Source organism: Carcharodon carcharias, chromosome 11, assembly GCF_017639515.1.
Source record: "Carcharodon carcharias isolate sCarCar2 chromosome 11, sCarCar2.pri, whole genome shotgun sequence".
In the NCBI taxonomy this organism is placed as follows: domain Eukaryota; kingdom Metazoa; phylum Chordata; class Chondrichthyes; order Lamniformes; family Lamnidae; genus Carcharodon; species Carcharodon carcharias.
The window spans coordinates 86,342,758-86,368,336 of record NC_054477.1 but is presented as its reverse complement, the minus strand read 5'-3'; the positions used below and the strand labels follow the sequence as shown (position 1 = coordinate 86,368,336).

Here is a 25,579-nt window from a genome sequence, read left to right as displayed (position 1 = left end):
GTGTAATGGAGGCAGATTCAATCATGGCTTTCAAAAGGGAACTAGATGATTATCTGAAGAAAAAATAATTTGCATAGCTATGGGGAAAAGGTGGGATGAGTGGGACTAAGTGTGTTGCTCTTGCAGACAGTCAGCAGACACAATGGGCAGAATGGCCTCCTTCTGTGCTGTAACCATTTTATGGTTTTAAGTTGACAACAGCCGGCATAAGCGGCTTATGCAAAGAATTTGCTTCAAGCAGTTGGAAGGTAAAGTTCCTATTAATTAGGCTATTGGGGGAAATCCCATATTGCCTTCTGTGGAGTGCAATATTCCTCCTGCTCCAGAAGGTGCTACAGTTAGTTCAATTTTTTCTGAACTTCTGATTATTTTACGTGCAGGGAGATGACCTTTCATTAAGACTGAGATGTTGGAAAAAATTCAGAGAGCTCTGAAGAATTATATAAATGCCCTGAGACAGAATTTAATTCAGGAGAATTGGCGTATTATAAAAGAGAGGTTCATAGGGAATGGAAAGTCCCTGGTAAGGTAACAGATCATGATGATAAGTGAGTACTTATCTGACATTGCAATCAAACTGTTCCAGTTCATTTCTCATGATTAATCAGAATTAATAACAAAATCTCAGATTGTGAGCAGCTGGTAGAGAAGTAAACAAGGCACCTTGTAATTCAAGTGCTCAAGTTTTGTCATGCAGGTCCTGAGGAACGGAAGATTTTTAAAATTCTTTCATGGGATGTAGGCATTGCTGGCTGGGCCAGCATTTATTGCCCATCCCTAGTTGCCCTTGAGAAGGTGGTGGTGAGCTGCCTTCTTGAAGCGCTGCAGTGCATGTGACATAGGTACATCCACAGTGCTGTTAGGAAGGGAGTTCCAGGATTTTGACCCAGCAACAGTGAAGGAACAGCAATGTATTTCCAAGTCAGGATGGTGAGTGATTTGGAGGGGAACTTACAGGTGGTGGTGTTCCCATCTATCTGCTGCCCTTGTCTTTCTAGATGGTAGTGGTCGCGGGTTTGGAAAGTGCTAAGGAACCTTGGTGAATTCCTGCAGTGCATCTTGTAGATGGTTGACGCTACTGTGTGTCCATGGTGGAGGGAGTGAATATTTGTGGATGGGGTGCCAATCAAGTGGGCTACTTTGTGCTGGTGTCAAGTTTCTTGGGTGTTGTGGGAGCTGCACTCGGCCAGGTAAGTGGATAGTATTCCATCACACTTCTGAGTTGTACCTTGCAGATGGTAGACAGGTTTTGGGGAGTCAGGAGATGAGTTACTCGTCACAGGATTCCTAGCACCTGGCCTGCTCTTGGAGCCACAGTATGTATTTGACTAGTCCAGTTCAGTTTCTGGTCAATGGTAACCCCCATCATGTTGATAGTGGGGAATTCAGTGATGGTAATGACACTGAATGTCAAGGGGCGATGGTTGGATTCTCGCTTGCTGGGGATGGTCATTGCCTGACACTTGTGTGGCACAAATGTAACTTGCCACTTGTCAGCCCAAGACTGGGTATTGACCAGGTCTTGCTGCATTTGAACATGGACTGCTTCAGTATCTGAGGAGTCACAAATGGTGCTGGACACTGTGCAATCATCAGCAAACATCCCCACTTCTGACCTTATGATGGAAGGAAGGTCATTGATAAAGCAGCTGAAGATGGTTGGGCTGAGGGCATTGCCCTGAGGAACTCCTGCAGTAATGTCCTGGAGCTGAAATGACTGACTTCCAACAACCACAGCCATCATCCTTTGTGCTAGGTATCACTCCAACCAGCAGATAGTTTCCCTGATTCCCATTGACTCCAGTTTTGCTAGGGCTCCTTGATGCTCCACTCGGTCAAATGTGGCCTTGATGTCAAGGGCAGTCACTCTCACTTCAGGAGTTCAGCTGTTTTGTCCATGTTTGAAACAAGGCTGTAATGAGGTCAGAAGTGGAGTTACGTTGGCAGGTCCCAAACTGAGCATCAATGAGCAGGCTGTCGCTAAGCAAGTGCCGCTTGATAGCACTGCTGATGACCCATTCCATCACTTTAATGACCTGGCGGTAATTGGCCGGGTTGGATTTGTTATGCTTTTTGTGTTCAGGACATGCCTGGGCAATTTCCCACATAGCCGGGTAGATGCCAATGTTGTAGCTGTACTGGAATAGCTTGGTTAGGGGCACGGCAAGTTCTGGAGCATAAGTCTTCAGTATTACTGCCGGAATATTGTCAGGGGCCATAGCCTTTGCACTTTCCAGGGCCTTCAGACATTTCTTAATATCACTGGGGTGAATCGAATTGGCTGAGGACTGACATCTGTAATGCTAGGGACCTCCGGAGGAGGCCGAGATGGATCATCCACTCAGCAATTCTGGCTGAAGATTATAGCAAATGCTTCATTCAGCCTTGTCTTTTGCACTGATGTGCTGTGCTCCCCCATCATTGAGGATAGGGATATTCGTGAAGCCTCCTCCTCCAGTGAGTTGTTTAATTGTCCACCACCATTCACAACTGGATGTGGCAGGTCTGCAGAGCTTAGAACTGATCCGTTGGTTGTGGGATCACTTAGCCCTGTCTATCACTTGCTGCTTATGCTGTTTGGCACGCATATACTCCTGTGTTATAGCTTCATCAGGTTGACAACTCATTTTTAGGTATGCCTGGTGCTGCTCCTGGCATGCCTTCCTGCACTCTTCATTGAACCAGGGTTGATCCCCTGGCTTGATGGCAATGGTAGAGTGGGGGATAAGCGGGGCCATGAGGCTGCAGATCGTGCTTAAGTACTGCTGCTGATGGCCCAGAGGGCCTCGATGTCTAGTCTTGAGTTGCTAGATCTGTTTGAAAACAATCCATTTAGCACAGTGGTAGTGCCACACAACACGATGGAGGGTATCCTCAATGTGAAGGTGGGACGTCGTCTCCACAATGACTGTGTGGTGGTCATTTCTACTAATATTGTCACGGACAGATGCATCTGCGGCAGGCAGGTAGCTTGGTGAGGATGATGTCAAGTATGTTTTTCCCTCTTGTTGGTTCCCTCACCACCTGCCGCAGACCCAGTCTAGCAGCTATGTTATTTAGGACTCGGCCAGCTCGGTCAGTAGTGGTGCCACCGAACCACTCTTGATGATGGACATTGAAGTCCCCCACCCAGCATACTTTCTGCACCCTTCAACAGTGGTGTTCAACATGGAGAAGCACTGATTCATCAGCCGAGGGAGGGCAGTACATGACAATCAGCAAAAGGTTTCTTTGCCCAAGTTTGACCTGATGCCATGAGACTTCATGGGGTCCGGATTCGATGTTGAGGACTCCCAGGGCAACTCCCTGCCGACCGTATACCACTATGCCGCTGCCTCTGATGGGTCTGTCTTGCCGGTGGGACAGGACATACCCAGGGATGGTGATGGGGGTGTCTGGGACATTACCTGTAAGGTATGATTCCATGGGGATGATGTCAGGCTGTTGCTTGACTAGACTGTGAGACAGCTCTCCCAATTTTGACACTAGCCCCGAGATGTGAGTAGGACTTTGCAGGGTCGACAGGGCTGAGTTTGCCATTGTTGTTTCCAGTGCCTAGGTCAATGCCAGGTGGTCCGTCCGGTTTCATTCCTTTCTTGAGACTTTGTAGCAGTTTGACACAACGGAGTAGCTTGCTAGATCACTTCAGCAGGTGTTTAGAGTCAACCACGTTGCTGTGGGCTGGAGTCACATGTAGGTCAGATCAAGTAAGGACAGCAGGTTTCCTTCCCTAACGGACATTAGTGAACCCGATGGGTTTTTACAACAATCGACAATAGTTTCATGGATTCACAGATTTTTATTGAAACCGCCTGTCGTTGCAGGATTCGAACCTGGGTCTCTGGATTACTAGTCTGGTGACAATACCACTATGCCACCGTCTGAGCTGTATAGCGGTAATGCGAGTGAACATGACACACAGGACAGAGCTATCATATCCACAGGCCAATTTCCCAGAGTGGGTAGGTACTTAGGTGGCATATGTGCCAGAGGGTTCTAGTGAAAGGAGGGGTGTGACAATTTCAGGACATGCAAGAAAAGCTACTGGCAAGTTTAAGTTTTCAGGATGTTAGCCAAGAAGCAAGGTCCATGGACTGGCAGAACAGGGTGAAAGAGTGGAGAGTAAGAATGTGTAATGCAAAAACCGAAAGTGAGTCTGGAAGTGATTCTCCAATCAGAAAGGGATCAGGTAACAGAGTAAGATCTTCTGATAGTGCAAGCGGTAATCTCACAGTAGTAGTCCCAACAGACATAAAAGTGCAAGTCGAGGCAATAGCTGGGATAGATTACACAATGAAATAAAGGCCATATACCAATCTAGAAATCTTCATGATGGGAAATTTTTGGTGGTTGCCAGTAAACCTGGGGAGAAACTAATAAGAGGCAAAGAAAATTAGATGGTTACAGTGAGTTTGGAGTTTATTGAGTTGCTAGATAAGGGGCAGCCATATAGATTGTCATAAAAATGGGATTTGTACTGAAGAAGTCCTTGCATATGGGGCTGGAGGCTAAAGTAAGGCTAGCTGCTAGTAATTTTGAAGCGCAACTAGTTGATATGCATGTTAGAGAGAAATCTACCATTGCTGAAAAAGTAATCTTACATTTTTTTGCATCGCATATTCATGGGAGTGTAGATCAATTAACAAAAAAGCCACATACTCTTCAGGGTGATACTTCTCAGGGGAGTGTACTTCTGAAACCACTCAAGAGGCAGCAGATGCAGAAAGAAAGCTATAGAAATTAATAAATCTTGTCATTTGTTAACACCATTCCCTCTAACCTCAGTTCCCCAACCCCAAACAGCCTGCTTCTACCTTCCTCCCAGGATCCATAAACAAGATTGTCTTGTCAACACATTGTTTCAGCCTGTTCCTATCCCACTGAACTTATTTCTTCCTATCTCAGCTCCACTTTCTCTCCCCTTGTACAGTCTCTTCCTACCTACATCTGCAACTCTTCTGATGCCCTACATCAGTTCAACAGTTACCATTTTCCTGGGCCCTAATCACCATCTCTTCAATATGGGCGTACAATCCCTCTAAATTTCCATCCCCCACCAGGTCAGTCTCAGAGCTTTCTGCTTCTTCCTTGAATGGCGGCCCAACGAGTCCCCATCCACCACCACCCTCCTCTGCCTGGCTGAGCTTGTTCTCACTTTGAAAAACTTTGCCATCAACTCCACTCACTTCCTCCAAATAAAAGGTGTTGCTACGGGTATGCACGTGGGTCCCAGTTATGTGTACCTTTTGTGAGATATGTGGTACATTCCTTACTCTTGTCCTATTCGGGTCCCCTCCCTCATCTCTTTTTCTAGTACATTAGTGACTATCAGTGCTGCTTCCTACACTCGCCATGAATTGGAAAATTTCATTGACTTTGTTATTAATTTCCACACTTCTCTCGCCTTCACCTGGTCTACCTGTGACTCTTCCTTCCCTCCCTTGACTTCTCTGTCGCCATTTCTGAAGATAGCCTATCTACTAATGTTCAGTACAAACTCACAGACTCCCATAGCTACTTCGAATAAACTTCCTCACAGCCTGCTTCCTTTCAGGGCTCCATTCCATTCTCCCAATTTCCGTCGCATATGTTCCAATGATGCAATCTTCCAAACCAGCACTTCCAACATGACTTCCTTTTTCCTCAGCCAAGGGTTCCTACCCAGTTTGGCTGACAGAGCACTCCAAAATATCCATTTCACGCACCCCTGCTCTCACCCCTTCCCCTCTCTCCTAGAACCAAGATAGGGTCCAATGGGCCTCACCTTCCACTCCACCAGTCTCCATATTCAACGGATCATCTTCCGCCATTTTTGCCAATTCCAGCATGATGCCACCACCAAACACATCTTCCCCAGTCCTCCCCTTTCAGCATTCCATAAGGACCATTCCCTCCGCAACATCCTAGTCCACTCCTCAGTCACCCCTAACTCCACCTTCCTTCTCTATGCACCTTTTCTTACAAGCGTTGGAGATGCAACACCTGTTAGATTGTTTTACAAAAAGAAATATTAAAGGTCCTAGAAAAGGGGTAACTCGCAATGTAAAGCTTTGTATAGAATATGGAAGTTTTTGATTTATTTTGTTTTTAAATTATGAATAGTTGTTTGGTCATACAGAACTTGAATACAGTTGAGAAAAGAGACATGTCGAAGCTTTTCGTCTTGCACTTAATTTATGGTTGCATGTTTTAACGGTTTTTTTTAAAGAGAGAAGATAATTTGTTAATTGTATATTTATTGTGCATAATTGGGTTGTTATAAATGCTGGACTTTGTAAGACAGTTATGTTTTAAACTGCCTCCTTTAATTCATGGTAAAATGGATTTGTTTGGAGAGGTGAATGTGGCCGACTACACATCTGCCTGGAGGCAAGCCCATTTGATCTGGTTCCCATGGGAACATGGGCCCAGGTCAATACTTATTGAAAGTAAGGTGAAAGTTTTAACACCTGGGCAGAAAAGGAGGAGGCAGCTGTCTTGCTGTGCATAGATTCTCAAACTGTCAAGAGTCAGTCACTTAGAGGGATTTGGGTAAGACAACCCACAACAAGTGTTGCTTCACCCAGAAAGAAAGGGCCACTTCTGGGTTAACCACCAAGCAGATTGCTGGTGAGAAAGAATTCCCAGTTCAAAGGAACGAGGCTTGCAAACAGTCAAAGACCAAGGTGGTGACAGAAGCTGCCTTGCTACTGGAATTCCATTTGATTGGACTCAGCAGATTGAGTGAAGGGACTTTGTTTAAAAGGACACTGAAGATTCACCCTGGTGGGGCAGGGAGAAGTGATCCTGTTAAAGCTGGAAGGACCTTGGGATGTTTTACACAAGATTATATTTCTGCTGAGTGGGGTGTAATGTGTAAATGTGGTGTGGGGTTTTCGATTGTGTTAGGAAGTTAATGGGTTTAAGTTTAGTGATACAGTTGCCTACTAAGTTGCATTTAGTCAATATTTAATTCTATTTATTTGTTACAGTGAAAATCTTAAAATGTAAAATCTTGTGTGATTCTTTGTGCTAGTCACTGGGAAATTCATATTTCTTTTTAGAAGTTATTGGTCTCCACAGGGGTCACAACAGTATGCAGGTAATGAGCATCAACTTGAGCCCTACAAATGGACACAGACAACAACTGTGGTTCTTGGGTTAGGAAGTGCATGCTTATAATGTGTCAATCTGTAAATAAATACAGAAGCGTGTAAAGATTGGTTCCAGTTCAACCTTCACCAACCAATTGGTGTTTCATAACTAGAACAATGATCACCACATTCTTTTCTTCTCCGCCAATGCTGCCAGACCTGCTGAGTTTTTCCAGGTAATTCTGTTTTTGTTTTTGTTTTGGATTTCCAGCATCCGCAGTTTTTTTGTTTTTATCTCTGTGTTTAATTGACTGCCACTGCTCTTCAAGAAATGCCTACCTCCTTGAAGAAGTTCTGTTACTCGAACTCAAGTTCTGTCGAAGGGTCATGAGGACCCGAAACGTCAACTCTTTTCTTCTCCGCCGATGCTGCCAGACCTGCTGAGTTTTTCCAGATAATTCTGTTTTTGTTTTTGTAATGATCACCACAATGCTGCCCCAAAAAAATGTTTTTTTTATTTGTAACCATATCTCTGCTTGTTTTTGTGTTTTCAAATTGTCCATCTTAGTCAGTTTGTCTTTTACGCTGTCTGTTTTCCTCTTTTCCTTTCATTCCTTATGGCTTACACAGTTTCCTCATGGCCCTACCTGTATCTGGTAATTCTCTATTTTCTGTAAAGCCATTCTTTCCTCTGTCTCTTGTCTTTTTCTCTCTTTTCGCCCTTTTTGTCAGTGTCTGGTTATCAGTTTCCTCACCACTCATGGAAAAATTGAGCTATTTTTGAGGGGGTTGGGGAGAAAACCTCTTACAACTAAAGGAATTATCTTTTCTCTCCATAGGTATGAAGCCACAATTTCCTGTTGGACATTAGCCTAATCCTTCAAGTGCCTGTGGCCACTGCTTGGGCATCATGCTCGTACACATCCAGTCAGAATAACTGCATCTGACCATTATGCTAAAGGATGGGGCCTGCAGCAGCTAACCACGTATACAGCACTAAACCATACTGAGGCAGAATAAATACTGGCATCTTTTACTTAAATATCAGACTGTGGGAACTTGCTATAAATAGCTAGCTTAATGCTAATCAATTGCTTTTAAAATACAATAATGATCACATAGTTAGCAGGGACCAACCAAATGCAAGAAATGGAACACTATTTCAATGCTCAATTTCAAAATTGCATATATTTGGCTTATATAAGCATTATTCTCATTGAGATAACTAAGTTGATAGGGTACACCTTATTTTATCCTGATGTTTTAGTGCAAATTTTGAGTACTTGTCATAAAAGAACCTCCTGTTAAAGTTTAAAAAAAAAATTAACTTTCGCTGGCAACAAAAATTGCCTGAAATAGAGACTTGCAGCTCAATTTATTTCTTTTAAACTTTAGATAGTTTTAAGATTATTTTGCTCATGAGTTCATTCTGTGAATGGTAACCCAGTGCAAAAAATCCAAAGCACAGTTGAGATGAGCTATGAGGAAATTCATACTAGCCATGAAGTAAGGGCCAGGGAGCAGCAAAGGTTGGTGCCGGGAGCATTATTGGGGAATATTGGCAGCCCATGCTATTCAATATCAGGTGGGCAGAAAGATGTGGTCAAGGGCAAACAGTCAAGAGACTGGCCGCTTAAGACGGATTCAACAAAGGAAGCAGAGAGACATCAAAAGAAGCAACCCAGAGGTAGTGAGCTAACACGTGTCAGAGAATGGGAAATACTTGCAAGGAAGGCTCTGTGGGGCCAGTCCAGGACACTGTTGCATCTTTATGTTCATAAACTAGTTTATCAATATCTGAAACTACAATACATACACAGAATTAATCCTATGAAGTTTCTCTAACAATAAAAAAAGACTAAAGACATTACTTTTTACCAGGAATAATAAAGCGCCTTTGTACTGACTGAATTATTGCAGATTCAAACTCCAGAATTTGCCATGGCCACTCAAGTTTACTGACCACTTCTTACAGTGAAAATGAGCAGTTCAGATGGAAATGAGTGGAACATCTCAGTTGTAGGGTTGGGGAAAAGTCTAGTCCATAAGCCACACTGGCCTGCTCTGCATCTAGCCTGAAACAGACTTATAGAATCACATGAGGAAATCAGGGATGGGAGAAAAAAGGAATATAATATTTTATATAAATGAGTTGGAGTTACAAACAACTCTTCTGGGAAAAGGATTGGTGTTGCAGGAGCCTTTGAAAATATTTAAAAAGCACAAATGTGATTGTGCAAGAACTATCAAATTAAACAAAAATTAGTTGTGCAAGAGGTGTTAAGAACACTGAATATAGCAATGTTTTGTGTCAAAAGATAATCAGATTTTGATGTTTAAATATCTTCAGGAATTTCAGTGTTTCCCCAAAGACATTTCCTAACAGTTGCAATTTCTCAAATATTACAATAACATTAAAACTAAAGCAAAATACTGCAAACACTAGAAATCTAAGTAAAAACAGAAAAGGCTGGCAACACTTAGGGTCAGGGGGCATCTGTAGAGAAAGGAAAAAGGCTTATCTTTCAGATCTTATCAAAACCAATTCTAACAAGGGATGAAATAGCCAGAGACATTAACCTTTTTCTTTACCCAAGAGATGCTGCCCGACCAACTGAGTGTGCCCGACACATTCTAATTTCTCATTACATTCACATGGACAGCTTTAAATCGAGATTATTTAAAATATTTAGATGTAAAATATTTTGAACAGAAATACTGTCCAAATTAAATTCATATTTTATGGTAAACACACTGATAAATAAGGCCATCAGACAATTATTTACGATTGTGAATATTTTGTAAATATGCAGGTTTTAGTAAACATTTTTTCATCCCTAACATGCGGCTAATAAAGTATCAAAATGCCAGTGAACATAATTTTGTCATCAAGGTCACCAAAAACACATCTACAAAGTGCAACAACGTACTTTTTCTCAAAACCCTTTCCCCACATAATGAACAAATACATAAACCTGTATATCGTGTGCAGTTTTTTGAAAGTCATAAATAGAAGTTTTGCTGGAGAATGCAGCTTCCAAATGACCAGTTAAATCTAACTTATTGACAGTTTCCGCCAGAGAGTCCTCAAGGAAATGGGACAGATGCTGCATGAGACCTTTGCCCATATCTTCAATAGCTTCCTGGAGTTGAGGACTGTTCCCTTCGAATGGAAGGGGGCTAACGTAATTTTGATCTTTAGAAAGGGAGATAAGATGGATCCGGGTAACTATAAGTTCATTAGCTTGAAGCTGGTAATATGCTGCAAGAAATCATTAGGTGTGCAGTAAAAAGCTGCTAAGCCAAAGAAGGACTTATCAGGGACATGCAACATGATTTCTGAAAAAAGAGATCTTGTCTTATTTATTTTGATTGTACTTTTTGAAGCAATCAACCAGATAGCAGATAAGGGAAAGTTGGTAGACCTCATCTGCCTGCCTCAACTTTAAAAACTCTTGATAAGGTAACACTCAAGGTACCTCTCTACAAACCCAAAGCCTCGGGTATTAGTGGTAACATACAGCATGGTTTGAGAACAGTCTGAAGACCTGTAGGCAGAAAGTAGCTCTAGATGGATTTGTAGATGATTGGGGTCAATGTTTTGACCATTGCTAGTCATAAGTTTCATTAATTATCTAGGCATAGTTGTTGGGTGAATGTTTACTGAAGTCCAGACAATTACTACAGGCAGATACAGATGCAATGGGGATTAGGTTCATGACTTTCAAATTTGGAAAAGTTGAGAGTTACTCATGTAGCCATGCTAAATAAGCGCACGCACACTCTCTCTCTCCAGGGAGAATGAGAGGTCTGGACGTTCTAATGCAGAGAGCGCTAATGGTTCTTGACCAACATCATGGTGTGATAGCTACTGCAAATAGATGTGCTAAGTTGCATTTACAGGACAATTCACTATCAAATATAGCATATTATTTTGTCCATGTAAAAGGCCTTAGTCTTGATGGAATATATGTCCAGTTTTGGCCTGCTTGGATGATGGGCGATATTCAGGCTTTGGGGAGGATATAGGGAAGGGCACAGAATTAATTCACAGTTTAAAGCTTCTTAATTACCAAGAAAGGCTAAATGAGCTGGAACTCTACAATTTAAAAAAGCTACAAATTGTTTTGACCATGATTCATAAAACAATGGAATTAAATCATGTTAGCTGTTATGGACAAGGAGAGAAATGAGAGATAATTTCCTCCCCTTTTCTTGTCCCTCGGCTGACTGCAACAAGATATATTTTTGAGGAGGAAAATGTAATCCCTTGAGTGCTGTGACTTTAAAGAACAAACATGAAGTAGGCTTTTGTGTAAGCTTAAGTCTAAAGAAAGAATAAATGTTTATTTTTTTTTTACAATACCTGAAATGTAAACTCAACAAACACCGACTCCACCCCCCAACACACACACACACAAACGCGATTTCAAAAGATGTAGCATGCAGTTAGTTATCTTAAAGATTCAAAATTAAAAATCACTTCTAATCAGTCCTCAAGATGGTAATTGAATCATTGCAGACCTGAAGGATTCTCTCTCGATGCACTGAAGAGAAATTAAGGTCGGAGGTTTCTGATGATGAATTCACACTAGTTCACACCAAACAACAGCAAGCTCTGGCTTTCCAGTTGAAGTTGGGCGAGACCCTGTAGTGAAGAACTACAATCATGCAGGTAAAATGAATAAGCCCCAACTCTCTGCCTAACGTAACTTTTGAGCAGGGTCCTTCCTTATGCTGGGTGAGAGATGGCTTCCCTCTAGTCTTCATATCCCAGATTGACCTGCTAGGCTGCCCTTGCGGATTAATCAGATATTGGCTATCCCCAGCTAGTTTCAATCATGTGACAGTTGTATCAATGTATTCCAGTGTCCACACAAATGATTTATGTCATAAGCCATTGTCACACAATGGAGAGTGAATGATGGCCATTCACAGCTGCTTGTGATAAAAGAGTTCCTTCACACCCCACTTTGTTAGATTTAAAAGTTGCATACATCGAATCTGGGGTAACCATTTTATTTGGGTTCCTGTAAATAACTATTCAACACTACCTGTAAATTCCCTAAGTGATCTTGTTGCATCCTGTATTCTCTTCAATGGAAGGCCTTCCACAAGGACATTTACATTTGAATGACTTTACAGGTGCATGATTTAATCTTTGTCTGTATAGAAATCACAAAAGAAGTCACCTGACTCCCCTGGAGTCCAATTTTGTTCAGGTTATTTGTCCATTCCATGCTGCTTTTTTAAAAAAACGTTAAAGTGTCCAACTTCCTAATGAGTTTTGCGGGCATAGTAACCATGACACATTGTGCACAATTTTATTTCAACTGAATAGGTTCGAGAGACCAGAGGTCACAATCTCAAACCATTCAAAGGCAGAACTATGCTTCAAGTTAGGAAGTGGCTCCTTTCCCAGAGAATGGTGGACCAGCGGAACAGGCTGCCAGCTTGTGAAGTGAACATTGGCTCGCTCAATTCCTTCAAGTTTCTGGTTGGGGCAAATATCACCTCATGCAAAAGGTAGTCACCATACAACAATGATCAGGGACAGAGAGTGATCTCCTGGACAAGTTTTGATTGTCTATGGGAGTTGGAGAAGAATTTTCCAAATTATTTTTTCCCCCCAAATTGCTCGAGTTATCTCCTGATTTTTAAAAGTTATCTTCTGAGCTTTTTGACTCTCCCAAGAGATTAGATGGCTTCTGCATGGGGGCTCTATATATTGTAGTGCACAAGACATCAAGTTTGGACAGGCTTCATAGACTGGTTGGTCTTTTTCTGTCTGCCATTTTTCACAAACTCGTAATAAAGGACAATGTTAGGGATAGTCTTATATCTTTATAACATACTTAAAATTTTCTATTACGTTTTTATTGCTCTGCATGACAATCAAATTTGTTTATAAATGGCATAAGAACAATTATTGCTTAAAAGGAGCACAGAATTTGACTAGGGCTTTTTGCTAAGTAAACTCAGCAATAGTATATTGTAATTTGGTTCATCAATGTTAGTTAAATCCAAGAGATTTGAAGCTAGTGAGATCTTAAGGTTGTATAATTCTAAATCTGCTGTTAAATTATTTAGTTTTGGCTCACTAGTAAGTTGCATCCTCCACTTAGACTGCAAGTCATAGCGCCATTCCATAGACACATTCAAGTATCTACTCAGCCAACTGATCTGTATACAAGAGTGTTTGAAATTCCAGTAGCATTTACATCTCCTCCTGTCGAATCTCCTCCTTTCCTCCCCTCCCCCTCCACCATAGATTCCCTTGGTCACAAATATACTCCTTGGAGATGAAAGGGAGCAGGGACTACAAAGGCTGGAAATTTGAAACAACAAAACATAGAAACACTAGAAAACACACAGCAGAGTCGTTTGAAGGGAGAAGTGATCAGTTAACTCGTCAGATACAGACCAGCTCCATATTTCTATGGGATTTTTTGTTTTCATCCCTTACACAACTGCAAGGTTCTTCCATCCAGTCAATCCAGACGAGATTGATTTTCAGTCAAACCTATGTGCTACTCCTCAAGATTGGAATTAAAAACACAATTCCTGCCTAGTTCTGTAATTACTAAGAGTCAACAGCTTCCCTGTCTTTTTTCTCTTCCCCAAAATACTTTAAGAAAAAATAGCATCTGCAGACTGAGGTGCTATAAAACATTTCCTGTGTCTGGCCCTCCTGACAATCATAGTTCTGTAATATGTAGAACCTATAACTAAGTGTTACTTTTTTTTAAAAAGGTAGTGCAAGCCTCCATTTCTCCTATCATCCCAACAACTAATCACAAGTACTATTTAGATGAGTGAGACATGTCACTGCACTTTGCATATGTAACTGCATCCAAAAAGCCATCAACTTCATTGCAGTCATTTGTCAACAGCAATCCACCTATTTTTTAAAAGTTTATGTTCATACAATACATTGTCTGAAAGCAGAAGAGATCCCTTGCTCAGCACAAACATTTCAGACACAAACCCAATGCAGTATTGGTTGACAGGTACTGAAGCACTTTAGATACTAGGGCCACTTGATCCAGTAGGTGGGAATAAATTCCAGTTTATTTGCACTATCTCATGATCAATATGCTGCCATTACTCACTATCTAGACTTAAATATGAAAACGGGATAATTGGAGAAGAAAAGCAGCAGGCAGAACATTGGAAAGTTAATCTATTAAAATTATCAAACTTAACATGAGAAATATTTTTAATCTTAAGAAGAACATGTACTAAATATATTCTATTCTAGACACATATAAATATTAAAAGGGTGGTAAAAGGACAAGTAGGTCCAATTGGGACCAAAAAGGGGATTTATGCATGCAGGTAGGGGGCATAGCTTTTTTTTGTTTTTTCACAGGATGTGGGTATTGCTGGTTAAGCCAGCATTTGTTGCCCATCCCTAAATGTCCTTGAGAAGGTGGTAGTGAGCCACCTTCATGAACCACTGCAGTCCATGTGGTGTAAGTACACCCACAGTGCTGTTAGGGAGTGCGTTCTGGGTTTATGACCCAATCACAGTGAAGGAACCATGATATCGTTCCAAGTCAGGATGGTGCGGGGCCTGGAGGGCAACTTGCTATTGTTGGTGTTCCCATGCATCTGCTGCTCTTGTCCTTCCAGGTGATAGAGATCACAAGCTCGGAAGATGCGGTCAAAGAAGGCTTATTGAGTTGCTGCAGTGCATCTTGTACATGATACACACTGCTACCACTGTGCATTGGTGGCAGAGGGAATGAATATTTAAGGTGGAGAATAGGGTGCCAATCAAGCAGGCTTCTTTATTCTGAATGCTGTCAAGCTTTTTGAATGCTGTTGGAGCTGCACTCATCCAGTGATCACGCTCCTGACTTCTGCCTTATAGATGGCGGATAGGCTTTGGGGAATCAGGAGAGTTACTTGCTGCAGAATTCCCAGCCTCTGACTTGCTCTTGTAGCCACAGTATTTATATGGATGGTCCCGTTCAGTTTCTGGTCAATAGTGACACCCAGAGTGTTCACTGTGAGGGATTCAGAGATAGTAATGCCGTAAAATATCAAGGAGGGATGTGCAGAATCACTCTTGTTGGAAATGGTCGTCATCTGTGTGGCACGAATATTATTTGCCACTTATCAGCTCAAGCCTGAATGTTATCCAAGTCTTGTTGCATATAGACACAAACCGTTTCAGTATCGGAATAGTCGCAATTGTGACTTAACATTGTGCAATCATCAGCGAACAACCCCACTCCCGGTCTTATAATGCTGAAGATGGTTGCGCGTAGGGCACTGCCCTGAGGATAACCTGCAGCGATGTGCTGGGACTGAGATGATTGACCCCCAACAACAACAACCATCTTCCTTCATGCTAGGTATGACTCCAACTAGTGAAGAGTTTTCCCCAATTTCCACTGACTTCAATTTTGCTAGGGGTCTTGACGTCACACCTGGTCAAATGCTGCCTTAACGTCAAGGGCAGCCACACTCACCTTCAGTTCACCTCTTTTGTCCATGTTTGGACCAAGGCTGTAATGAGGTCAGGAGCTGAGCGGCCATGGCAGAGCCCAAACTGAGCATCAGCGAGCAGGTTATTGCTGTGTAAGTGCCACATGAGAGCACCATCAACTACAACTTCCATCACTTTGCTGCCGATCAAGAGTAGACTGATGGGGCAATAATTAGCCAGGATTTGTCCTGCTTTTTATGGACAGGACATACTTGTGCAATTTTCCACATTGCCAGGTAGACGCCTGTGTTGAAGCTGTACTGGAAGACCTTAGCCAGAGGTGAAGCGAGGTCTTGAGCGCAGGTCTTCAGTACTAAGGTCAAAATGTTGTCAGGGCCCATAGCCTTTGCAGTATTCAGCAGCTTCAGTTAGTTCTTGATATCACAAGTGAATCACGGAGTGAATCGAATTGGCTGAAGATTGGCTTCTGGGTTGTTGGGGACTTCAGGAGGAGGCCAATATGAATCATCCACTAGGCATTTCTGGTTGAAGATTGTTGCATTTGCAAAACCTTGGCTTTTGCACTGATGTGCTGGGCTCCCCCCTCATTGATGGAAATATTTCTGCAGCCTCCTCCTTCTAAGATATTTAACTGACCAACACCAGTCACGACTGAATGTGGCAGGACTGCAGAGCTTTGATCTGATCCATTGGTTATGGGATCACTTAGCTCTATCACATGCTGCTTCCACTGTTTGGTATGCAAGTAGCTTTGTGTTGTGGCTTCACCAGGTTGACACCTCAAGTTTTAGGTATGCTTAACACTGATCCTGGCTTGCTCCACGTTTCATTGATCCCCCAGCTTGATGGTGATGACAGAATGAGGGATATGCTGATTGGTCCACAGCATCTCATGAATGCCCAGTTTTGGATTGCTAGACCTGTTCTAAATCTATCCTATTTAGTACAGTGATTGTGCATACAACATGATGGAGGGTCCCTTCAATATGAAGGCAGGACTTAGTCTTCACAAGGATGGTTGGCAGTGGTCATTCTTACCAATACTGTCACGGGCAGGTGCACCTGTGACAGGTATATTGGCGAGGCCGAGGTTAAATAGATTTTGCCCTCATTTGTTCCATCAACACATGCCACAGGCCCAGTCTAAACGCTATGTCCCTCAGGACTCAGTCAGTAGTGGTACTACCAAGCTACTCTTGCTGATGGACATTGAAGTCCCCCACCGAGAGTACATTCTGTGCCCTTGCTATCCTCAGTGCTTCTTCAATCAGTAGAGGATGCAGGGGGGAGTGCGGCAGGTGCTCAGCAGGTTTCCTTGCCCATGTTTGACCTGATGCCATTCAACATCATGGGGTCCACAGTCAATGTTGAGGATTCCAATGCAATTCCCTCCTGACCTTATGCCACTGTGCCACCACTTCAGGTAGGTCTCTCCTGCTGGTGGGGATGGACATACCCAGGGATGGTTATGGCGGTGTCTGGGACATTGCCTGTAAGATATGATTTGGTGAGTATGACTATGTCACGCTGTTGCTTAACTGATCTCTGGGACAGCTCTCCCAATTTTGGCACAAGCCCCCAGATGTTAGTAAGAAAGGCTTTGCAGAGTCAACAGGGCTGAGTGTGTCATCGTTGTTTCCAAAGCCAAGGTCGCTGCCGGGTGGTACGTCTGGTTTCATTCCTTTTTGACATTGTAGAGGTTTAATACAACTGAGTGGTACAACTAGGCCATTTTACAGGACATTAAGAATCAACCACATTGCTGTGGGACTGGAGTCATGTGGGCCAGACCAGATAAGAACGGCAGATTTCGTTCCATGAAGGACTTTAGTGAACCAGATGGGTTTTTAATGACAATCGACGATGGTTTCATGGTTACCATTATTGGAACTAGCTTTTAATTCCAGATTTATTAATTTTTGAATTTAAATCCCACCAGCTGCCATGGTGCACCGGTGTCCCCAGAACATTAACCTGGGCCTTTGGATGACTAGTCCAATCACATTACCATTACACTTCTGTCTCCCTGTGGTATTACAATAATACTTTGCATCTGTTTTTACAAAGGAAGATGCTGCTGCCCAGGTCATAGTGAAAGAGGAGGTAATACAGACACTTGAAGGGTTTAAAATTGATAAAGAGATAATTGAGAAATTGGATAGGCTGTCTGTACTTAAATTTGATAAGGCAACAGGAGCGGATGAGATGCATCCAAGGATACTGAGGGAAGTGAGAGTGAAAATTGTGGAGGCACTGGCCATAATTTTGCAATCTTCCTTAAACTCAGGGCAGTGCCAGAGGACTGGAGAATTGCAAATGTTATAGCTTTGTTCAAAAAAGGGCATAAAGATAAGCCCAGCAACTAGAGGCCAGTCAGTTTAATTTCAGTGATGGGGGAGCTTATTGAAACAATAACTCGGGACAAAATTAATAGTCACTTGGTAAAAATGGGTTAATTCAGGAAAGCCAGCATGGTTTTGTTAAGGGCGAAACATTTAACTAACTTGCTGGAGTTTTTGAAGAGGTAACAGAGAGGATTGATGAGGGTAATGCTGTTTATGTGGTATACATGGACTTCCAAAAAGCATTTGATACAGTGCCGCAAAACAGACCTGAGACACAATCTAAAATAAAGGGTACAATTCTGAAGGGGGAGCACAGGGACCTGGGTGTATATGTGTATAAGTCATTGAAAGTGGCAGGAGAGGTTGAGAGAGCAGTTAGTAAAGCATTCAGTATCCTAGGCTTTATCAAAAGGTGCATAGAGTACAAGAGCAAGGAAGTTATGTTAAAATTGTATAAAACACTGGTTCAGCCTCAACTGCAGTATTGTATCCAATTTAGGGTGCCTCACTTTAGCAAAGATGTGAAGACATTAGACAGAGAGGGCAGAAAAGATTCACAAAATAGTTTAAGGAAGAGGAACTTCAGTTACAAAAATAGACTGAAGAAGTTGGGACTGTTTTCCTTAGAGAAGGTTGAGAGGCGATTTGGTAGAGGTGTTCAGAATTTTGAGGGATCTAGACAAAAAGAGAAAAATTGTTCCCACTGGTAGAAAGAATGAGAACAAGAGAGTGCAGATTTAAGATAATTGGCAAAAGAAGCAAAGGAGAAATGAGGATAAATGTTTTCATGCAGCGAGTGTCTAAGATCTGGAATGCACTGCCTGAGTGTGGAGTGGGGGCCAGTTTAGTCAAATCATTCACGAGGGAATTGGATTATCTGAATAGGAAGAAGGTGCAGGGTTATGGGGAGGAGGGAACGGCACTGGAAGAATTGCTCATTCAGAGAGGTGGCGTAGATATGACAGGCCAAATGGCTTCCTTCAGTGCTGTAACAATTCTGTGAAATAGTAAGATAGTTGCAACATTATCTTACAAGGTTAAATGTTATGCTTTAAATGTTACATTTTAATCTTATTGAAAAGTGTCACCAATTAAATAACTTGTACTGATATAAGCAGCCATTCAGACTTCCACTGAGTTAAGCCAAAATAAATGCCTCCAGAGATGGTTTACAGAAAAGCCCAAATATTAATGATGTGCATCTCATCTCATCTCCAAAATGGACAGGATATCATGAGAGGCAAATGTAAAAGAAATGTAACAAAGTATTGTGCATGAAAGATTATGGCAGGAAAGGTGACAACAAGCAAAGCAGCAGTAATTTTTCAAAGCCTTTTAATTTCTGAAAAGAAATCTGAAGTACATATTTTCATACATTTATTACAACAAGCTATTCTTAACATCTTAGAAGAATTATTGCTATATTATGGACATCACTTCAACTTTAGCTTATGAACTGAACAACTATTGGAGTACAACCTTCTCCAGAATTCTGACAGCTTTGAGAGTTAAACCAGTTGCACAAGGGTCAAAACTCCAGCTAATTTGAAGTTGTTTCAGTGCAAACATAAAAGTAGTCTCCTTAAACTGAGAACATTATAGGACTGCTGAACCAAACATTTTTAAGTTCATATTCAGTTACCACTCAATCAATTTAATTACCAAATTCCATTTTTTTAAGCAGTTCCATGTGTTTCAGCACTGGAGTTCCATGTGTTTCAGCACTGGAGTTTTGCCTTCCTTAAAAATTAGTAAATTTCTTGCAAAACAGGTATAGATAATAAATGTTTCCTGTTTCCCCCATTGTATCTTTATAAAATCTTAGAGTGAACTTGAAACTAACCTGCAGTCATTGTATGATCTTTCCTTGTGCTTTGGAAAATCATGACCAGCATTAAAAGATCAAAATTTCTATTTTGTGTATGTTACCTTATCACAGTATACCTTTTAAGTTCTGACTTTTCTGATCACCACATTTTCTCTCTATTTATCATCCCTTCTGCACAATATACATAGCGAATCCATTCCAAAACACCCATCATATAACTGACAAACTGTTCCATGAGCATTGATTGAGTGACTGTATGTTGAATATGCCAAGTTTAGACACTGCTGGTTGCACTGCCTTTGGATTCCTCAACCTACTAAGGTTTATGGAAATATAGTGTAAATGGTAGCAAAATTTTGAAGATCGCAGTTCAAGATGATGAACAAAAAAAGATATAAAATGTTAAGACTAATAAAACAAATAGGAATGTTATAACACTTCCAAATATAGACTCAAGATTACAAATTAAAATGTTAAACATTTTAAAATTAAGTTTTAAATTTAATTTTAATCATCATTCTAAAAAATATCCTGAATTACCAATGCAAAGTGTAAGGATTTGTTGTATATACTCTATGTCTTCTCATTTGAAGATAAAAGAATTACTGTCTAGATGCCAGCCTTTCTGCATTTTCTAAATTGTAAACATAAGCATACTTAGTCTAATGAGTTGCATTCATGCCAGGTAGTGTTTTGGCATAGCTGAGTGGATGTGAAAACAGGAAAGCAGCTTTTCTAATTTTGTTAGGAATACTTTGATTTAACCAGCAATTGAGAATATTGTAGAAAAAACAGCCACCCTCACAAGCCTTTTACAACAGGGATAGAAAATTATTTTTACCATGTATCCTGTAATAATAATTAGCAGAGCAACGGGGTGTACACTGGGCAAAAAGACCACCCTATTAACTTCTGAATTTAAGTAAGATTGCGTCAAACTATGAAAGTACAGACAATGCAGTGGATTCAATCTACATTACACTCAGGAGTGTGCAACAGCTTCCTTAATAGCTCAGCAAGCTTATCCTGAGAGCAACTCAACACAGCCCAGGTTTTCTGCAGAGTTTCCCGATCTCAGCTTGGATAGGAATGCTACAAATGCTTCAGCACCCCTGACTGAGGAGAGAGGAAAACAGAGTTCCCATTTCTTTTTGCTATCCAACTTCCCCTGCTACAAGTGCACATTGACGTCAGCTGATGTCCTCCTCAGCTGAATAATCTGCTGACACTCACCAATAATCACACATGAAAAATCATGTGAGTGAGGTACAGTCTTCAAAGCAACCAGCAACTTTACTGCAGCAAGGAGGAAAAGCCTTCAGGATAGGAGACGGGAGAAAGCTGGCAAAAAGTCGGGGGGGGGGGGGTGGGGGGGGGGGGGGGGGGGGGGGGGGGGGGGGGGGGGGGGTCTTGGTGGCAGGGGGGAACACAATGATGCAAATAGACCTAAAACACAAAAGAAAACAAAGAGTCCATTTCACAGCATTATTAACCCTTTACAAGCACAATGAATCAAAAAATGTTATCTATTTGGTGTTTCAGAATTCCATTGCAATATATTCTTGAATCAAGAAACTGCAAATGTGTGCAGGTATCATAAGCACTTTATAACTTTACACATCAAGCACTGATTTATAGGGGTAGCAATTTATAAGAAAATACCTGCTTTTCCTCTCAATCAGAATAGCCAAATAGGAAGCAGGCAAAGCAGCACCAAATCCTGCAGACCATATGTAGAATTTCCCAAGAAGTTTCCTAGATTTGGAGAAAAACAAAACACAATGCTTATACTAGCTTTATTAGCATTGTTAGATAATCTACCTTGACTCAAACACAATACCAATTATCAGAATTAAATAAAAATGAAGGATACGAGAATTGTATATGCAAGCTTCTAAGCAGTTGCTACTGGAAGTTCACCAAAAAACTCTGCTGGTTAGGTTTTGTTATTTACTGCACTTCAACTCTTCCTTACTTCTGTAGCCAACAAATAAATATGACACACTAAAATATATAAAAAACTTGCAGCCTGATTGTAAGTCCACTCGTGTAATTACGAGTGAAAAATGTATTGTTTTACTCGAATGTTATAGCAAGTCATGCAAAACCACTGAATTCCATGTTCTGCAATTTGCATCAAAATATATGGCAAGTCAAGGTAGAAAGCAAACTGTTAATCTAAGCCCATTTGGTTATTTTTTAATTACACATCTTTAACTAGCCTAAACATTTCTCCTATCCCTGAGAATACTTTATTTTCTTGAGGGTAGTCATTCATGCTATGGCTATGGTCCCATGGTAATTGACAGCCTTTCTGCAACTCCCTCAAGGGGTCATTCTTCACAAACAAGCCTAGACAATAATGATCAGCAGGCTATATTACCATAAAGGCCCCTACTGGCCAGCCTGATCCTATCTCCCCTAACCTCCAGAGCCTGCTGACATTCGCTATCAAGTTCAGACATGAAGAATGACCATAAGGTACAAAAGTGCACCGTGCACTCATTGAGCTAACATATTGCAGCTTGAGTCAGCACCTTTGGTGAGAAGGCAAAGAGGGGGTGTGGAGGGAATATTGGGAGTAGAAAAAAAGTGTCATGTCCATGTTAACAGAAGGCTTACTTCATTGAACTTTATTATCTTAAAGCTGTATAATAGAACAACTGTACCTCCCTAAATAAACTGGACTTGGAAAAAGTTTGGCATACATTTTGGTTCACCATTACAATGGTCAGAGGATATGCTAATTTTAAAAAGGGCAAAATGCATAATAGTTTACATTACAGTAGTGGCAACTTGGTATCCTTTCAAGACCATAAGGTCCAATTGCTGCACTTTCCTCAAGATCAATTAGAGACCACTGCTCAGCCAGATTTTGAGATCAGTTAGAAGTCAGAAGAAACCAAGAAAAATCTTTTTGCTTTAAGAAGCATAATACCAAAACTTTCATATGCCACAAATACACACACATATATTACAGCAAAATACAAATCACATCACACACTGTACTCATGTACCTCTGCGCTTTTCTGCTGACAGAAGCCCTGACTTCAGCAAGTGTCACAATAAAAGAGGCATGGCTAAAAGCATCTTATTTAGCAACAACTACTGAGTCACTGGCACCCCAGTGGAGAATTACTACAGGAGAGAAACAACTGAAAAAAAATTTTCTAAACAATTACCCATGTTATCAATCATGAAAGACAGATGCATATGTGAGCAAGGCAGAGAGAGAGAGGCAGAGCATGACAGAAAGGTAGGCAGGCACACAGAAGATAGAGAGAGATGGAGATGACGGGAGAAGGCAGCAAAGAAAGTATATGCATGTAAGGGTCACGGGGGATGGGGGAGGGTGCAGGTCATGAGGGGGAGGGCAGGTGACTGCAGGGCACTATGGTTGGTACGGGACAGGGCCGGTATGGACCACGATTGGGGGGAGGGGTGGGCAAGACTGGCAGTGTACACAAGAGGGTGGGACAGGGCAGGTGCAGGCCTCAAGAGGGGGTGGGGCCAAGAGGGGAGAGCAGGAGACATAATAGTATTGGGGACGTGGTGTCGTAGTGGTATTGTCACTGGACTAGTGTTCCAGAGACCCAGGATAATGCCCTGGGGACCCAGGGTTCCAATCCCACCATGGCAGATGGTGGAATTTGAATTCAATAAATATCTGGAATTAAAAGTCTAATGATGACCATGAAACCATTGTTGATTGTCAAAAAAAAAAACATCTGGTTCACTAATGTCCTTTAGGGAAGGAAATCTGTCATCCTCACCTGGTCTGGCCTACATGTGACTCCAGACCCACAGCAATGTGGTTGACTCTTAAAAATGCTATCTGAACAAGGGCAATTAGGGTTGGGCAATAAATGCTGGCTTAGCCAGCAACACCAGGAGCAGAGGGGTACTCATGCAGGCACAAATATTTGAGCCAGTGTTTTTATTTCTCCTCTACCTCATTTTCCTTTTTAAAATCATATTTACTACAAATGGTTAAATTTCAGCTAAATTGCCAACACATAATCAAGGACACATTTATATGAAGTGTGATATTTGGTACATTTTCTTGCATTGAGAGTTTTTGCAAAAAAAGTCATGAGATAGTCAGAAGAACTGGTAATGTCTAAATATCTGTCACTCCACATGTATTTTTACACTTAGTCAGCCAAAAGCAACAAACACAACCACTGAAATCAAAATGAACTTCACTTATTTAGTTTGAATTGCATTGCTTCTTCTTTCAATGGAAATAGAGAATTTGGGTCATGAAAGCTAAATAGCATTCATCCTTGTGAAATGCTCACACAAAAAGAGTCCATTTATCACACTTCCAACAAGTTTGATGGGCACTATTTGGCTCCACTTGTCAAATTACAGTTTTAATGCTGCAATTGTCTAAAATTGATTGGACATATGAAAGTAAAGTCAAGCACCTGAACAAAGCTTGTGACAATTTCAATACAGATCCTACAAAATCAAAGCCATCTGTAGGTTAGTAAACCCCTCACCTGAGGATACAGAAAAACATAATATACAAGCCACCATTTGCAGTAAGGAACGATGTTGACTGGAGAATCTCTGGAAGCAGTTTGTGAATATAGTAGTCTAACTTCCGCCGTCGAAGAATGGCTGCAATCTAAAACAAACATAGAATGGTTTCTATTATAAATAGTGACAGAAATTGAGAATAAGGTGTATTCAATGATGTTATATCTGATTGCTGTATTGATACATTGTTTGGCCTTCACGAAGTTGTATGCAACATCATTCGGTTTGTAAAGTTTTACCCTTAACGGTAACAAAAATTATGTTTATAAAAACATAACTTTAAAAAAAATGAAAAATAGTTTAAATATAACTGGTGTTTTCGTGTTAAACTCAACTGTGGGCAAACATTCCCAAAATTAAGGATCTGTGTTAATAAAAGATTGAAGCCAGCAGTATGCTTCTGCAATCAACGTTCACTGACTTGTTATTGTTGTGGCAATTCAACCAGCCAATAAAACCTAAACCTAGGTTAGTCCTCAACAAGTTCAGAAGTAGTAAAACATGGATGCATTATAATTCTGCATTGTTAGCAGTATTTTGTAAATTAAATATGCTTCAAAAGAACTATTTTTGGTAAGTTACACAGGTGAAAATACTGGACAAGCAACAGCCCATCTACTTCTGCACACGTGATTGCACTTTAGGCACGTAGAAGTACAAGGGCAGCAGATGCAAAGGAACACCAACTGCAAGTTCTCCTCCAAGCCTGACCATCCTGACTTGGAACTTAATCGCCTTTCTTTCACTGTTCAGTGCCAGTGCCAGATGCCAGTCTTTAGCCAATTCGATTCACTCCACGTGAAATCAAGAAATGGCTAAAAGCACTGGATACTACAAAGACTATGGACCCTGACTATATTCCGGCGATGGTGCTAAAAACTTGTGATCCAGAATGTGCGCATACTGAAGAGTTAGCTTCCTTTAGTTAAGGCAGAAATAGGGCCTCAACTATACACCAGCTACAGTTGGGTTGGATATGAGGGTGGGGGAAACGCTATCCTGTAGAACCCCTGATCACTTTCTAACAGCCAGTGCAGCACAGAAGGAGGCAATTAGACCCATTAGAGCTGCACCAGCTCTTTATCAAATACTCATTCTAGTCCTTTCTATGTCATGACTCTCATTATGAACCACAATTGTTTTCTCCCATTCCCTCTTCAAAATCATTTGTACCCGCTTCATTAAATTTCTGACACTGGCACTTGGAAGGCAACAGAGCATGAACTTCCTTAAACTAAGGAATCCTCCATTATTACTGCATTTCTATATTTCACTCTGGACAGCCATCAAATTAGTCCCAGACATCTACCCTTCTCCTACATCCTTTGAC

General features: G+C 41.4%; 1 protein-coding gene across 2 annotated transcripts in view; it reads right to left on the bottom strand.

Moving 5' to 3' along the window:
• Positions 1-25,579, bottom strand: part of tmem135 (transmembrane protein 135) — a 471,653-nt gene that overhangs the window by 431,307 nt on the left and 14,767 nt on the right. For both annotated transcript variants that reach the window (XM_041199702.1, XM_041199703.1), the window contains exons 2-3: positions 24,210-24,337; positions 21,367-21,459 (exon numbers count right to left, since the gene is read on the bottom strand). In XM_041199702.1, the coding sequence (XP_041055636.1) occupies positions 21,367-21,459; positions 24,210-24,337 (221 nt within the window). The remainder of the gene's footprint in view (positions 1-21,366; positions 21,460-24,209; positions 24,338-25,579) is intronic.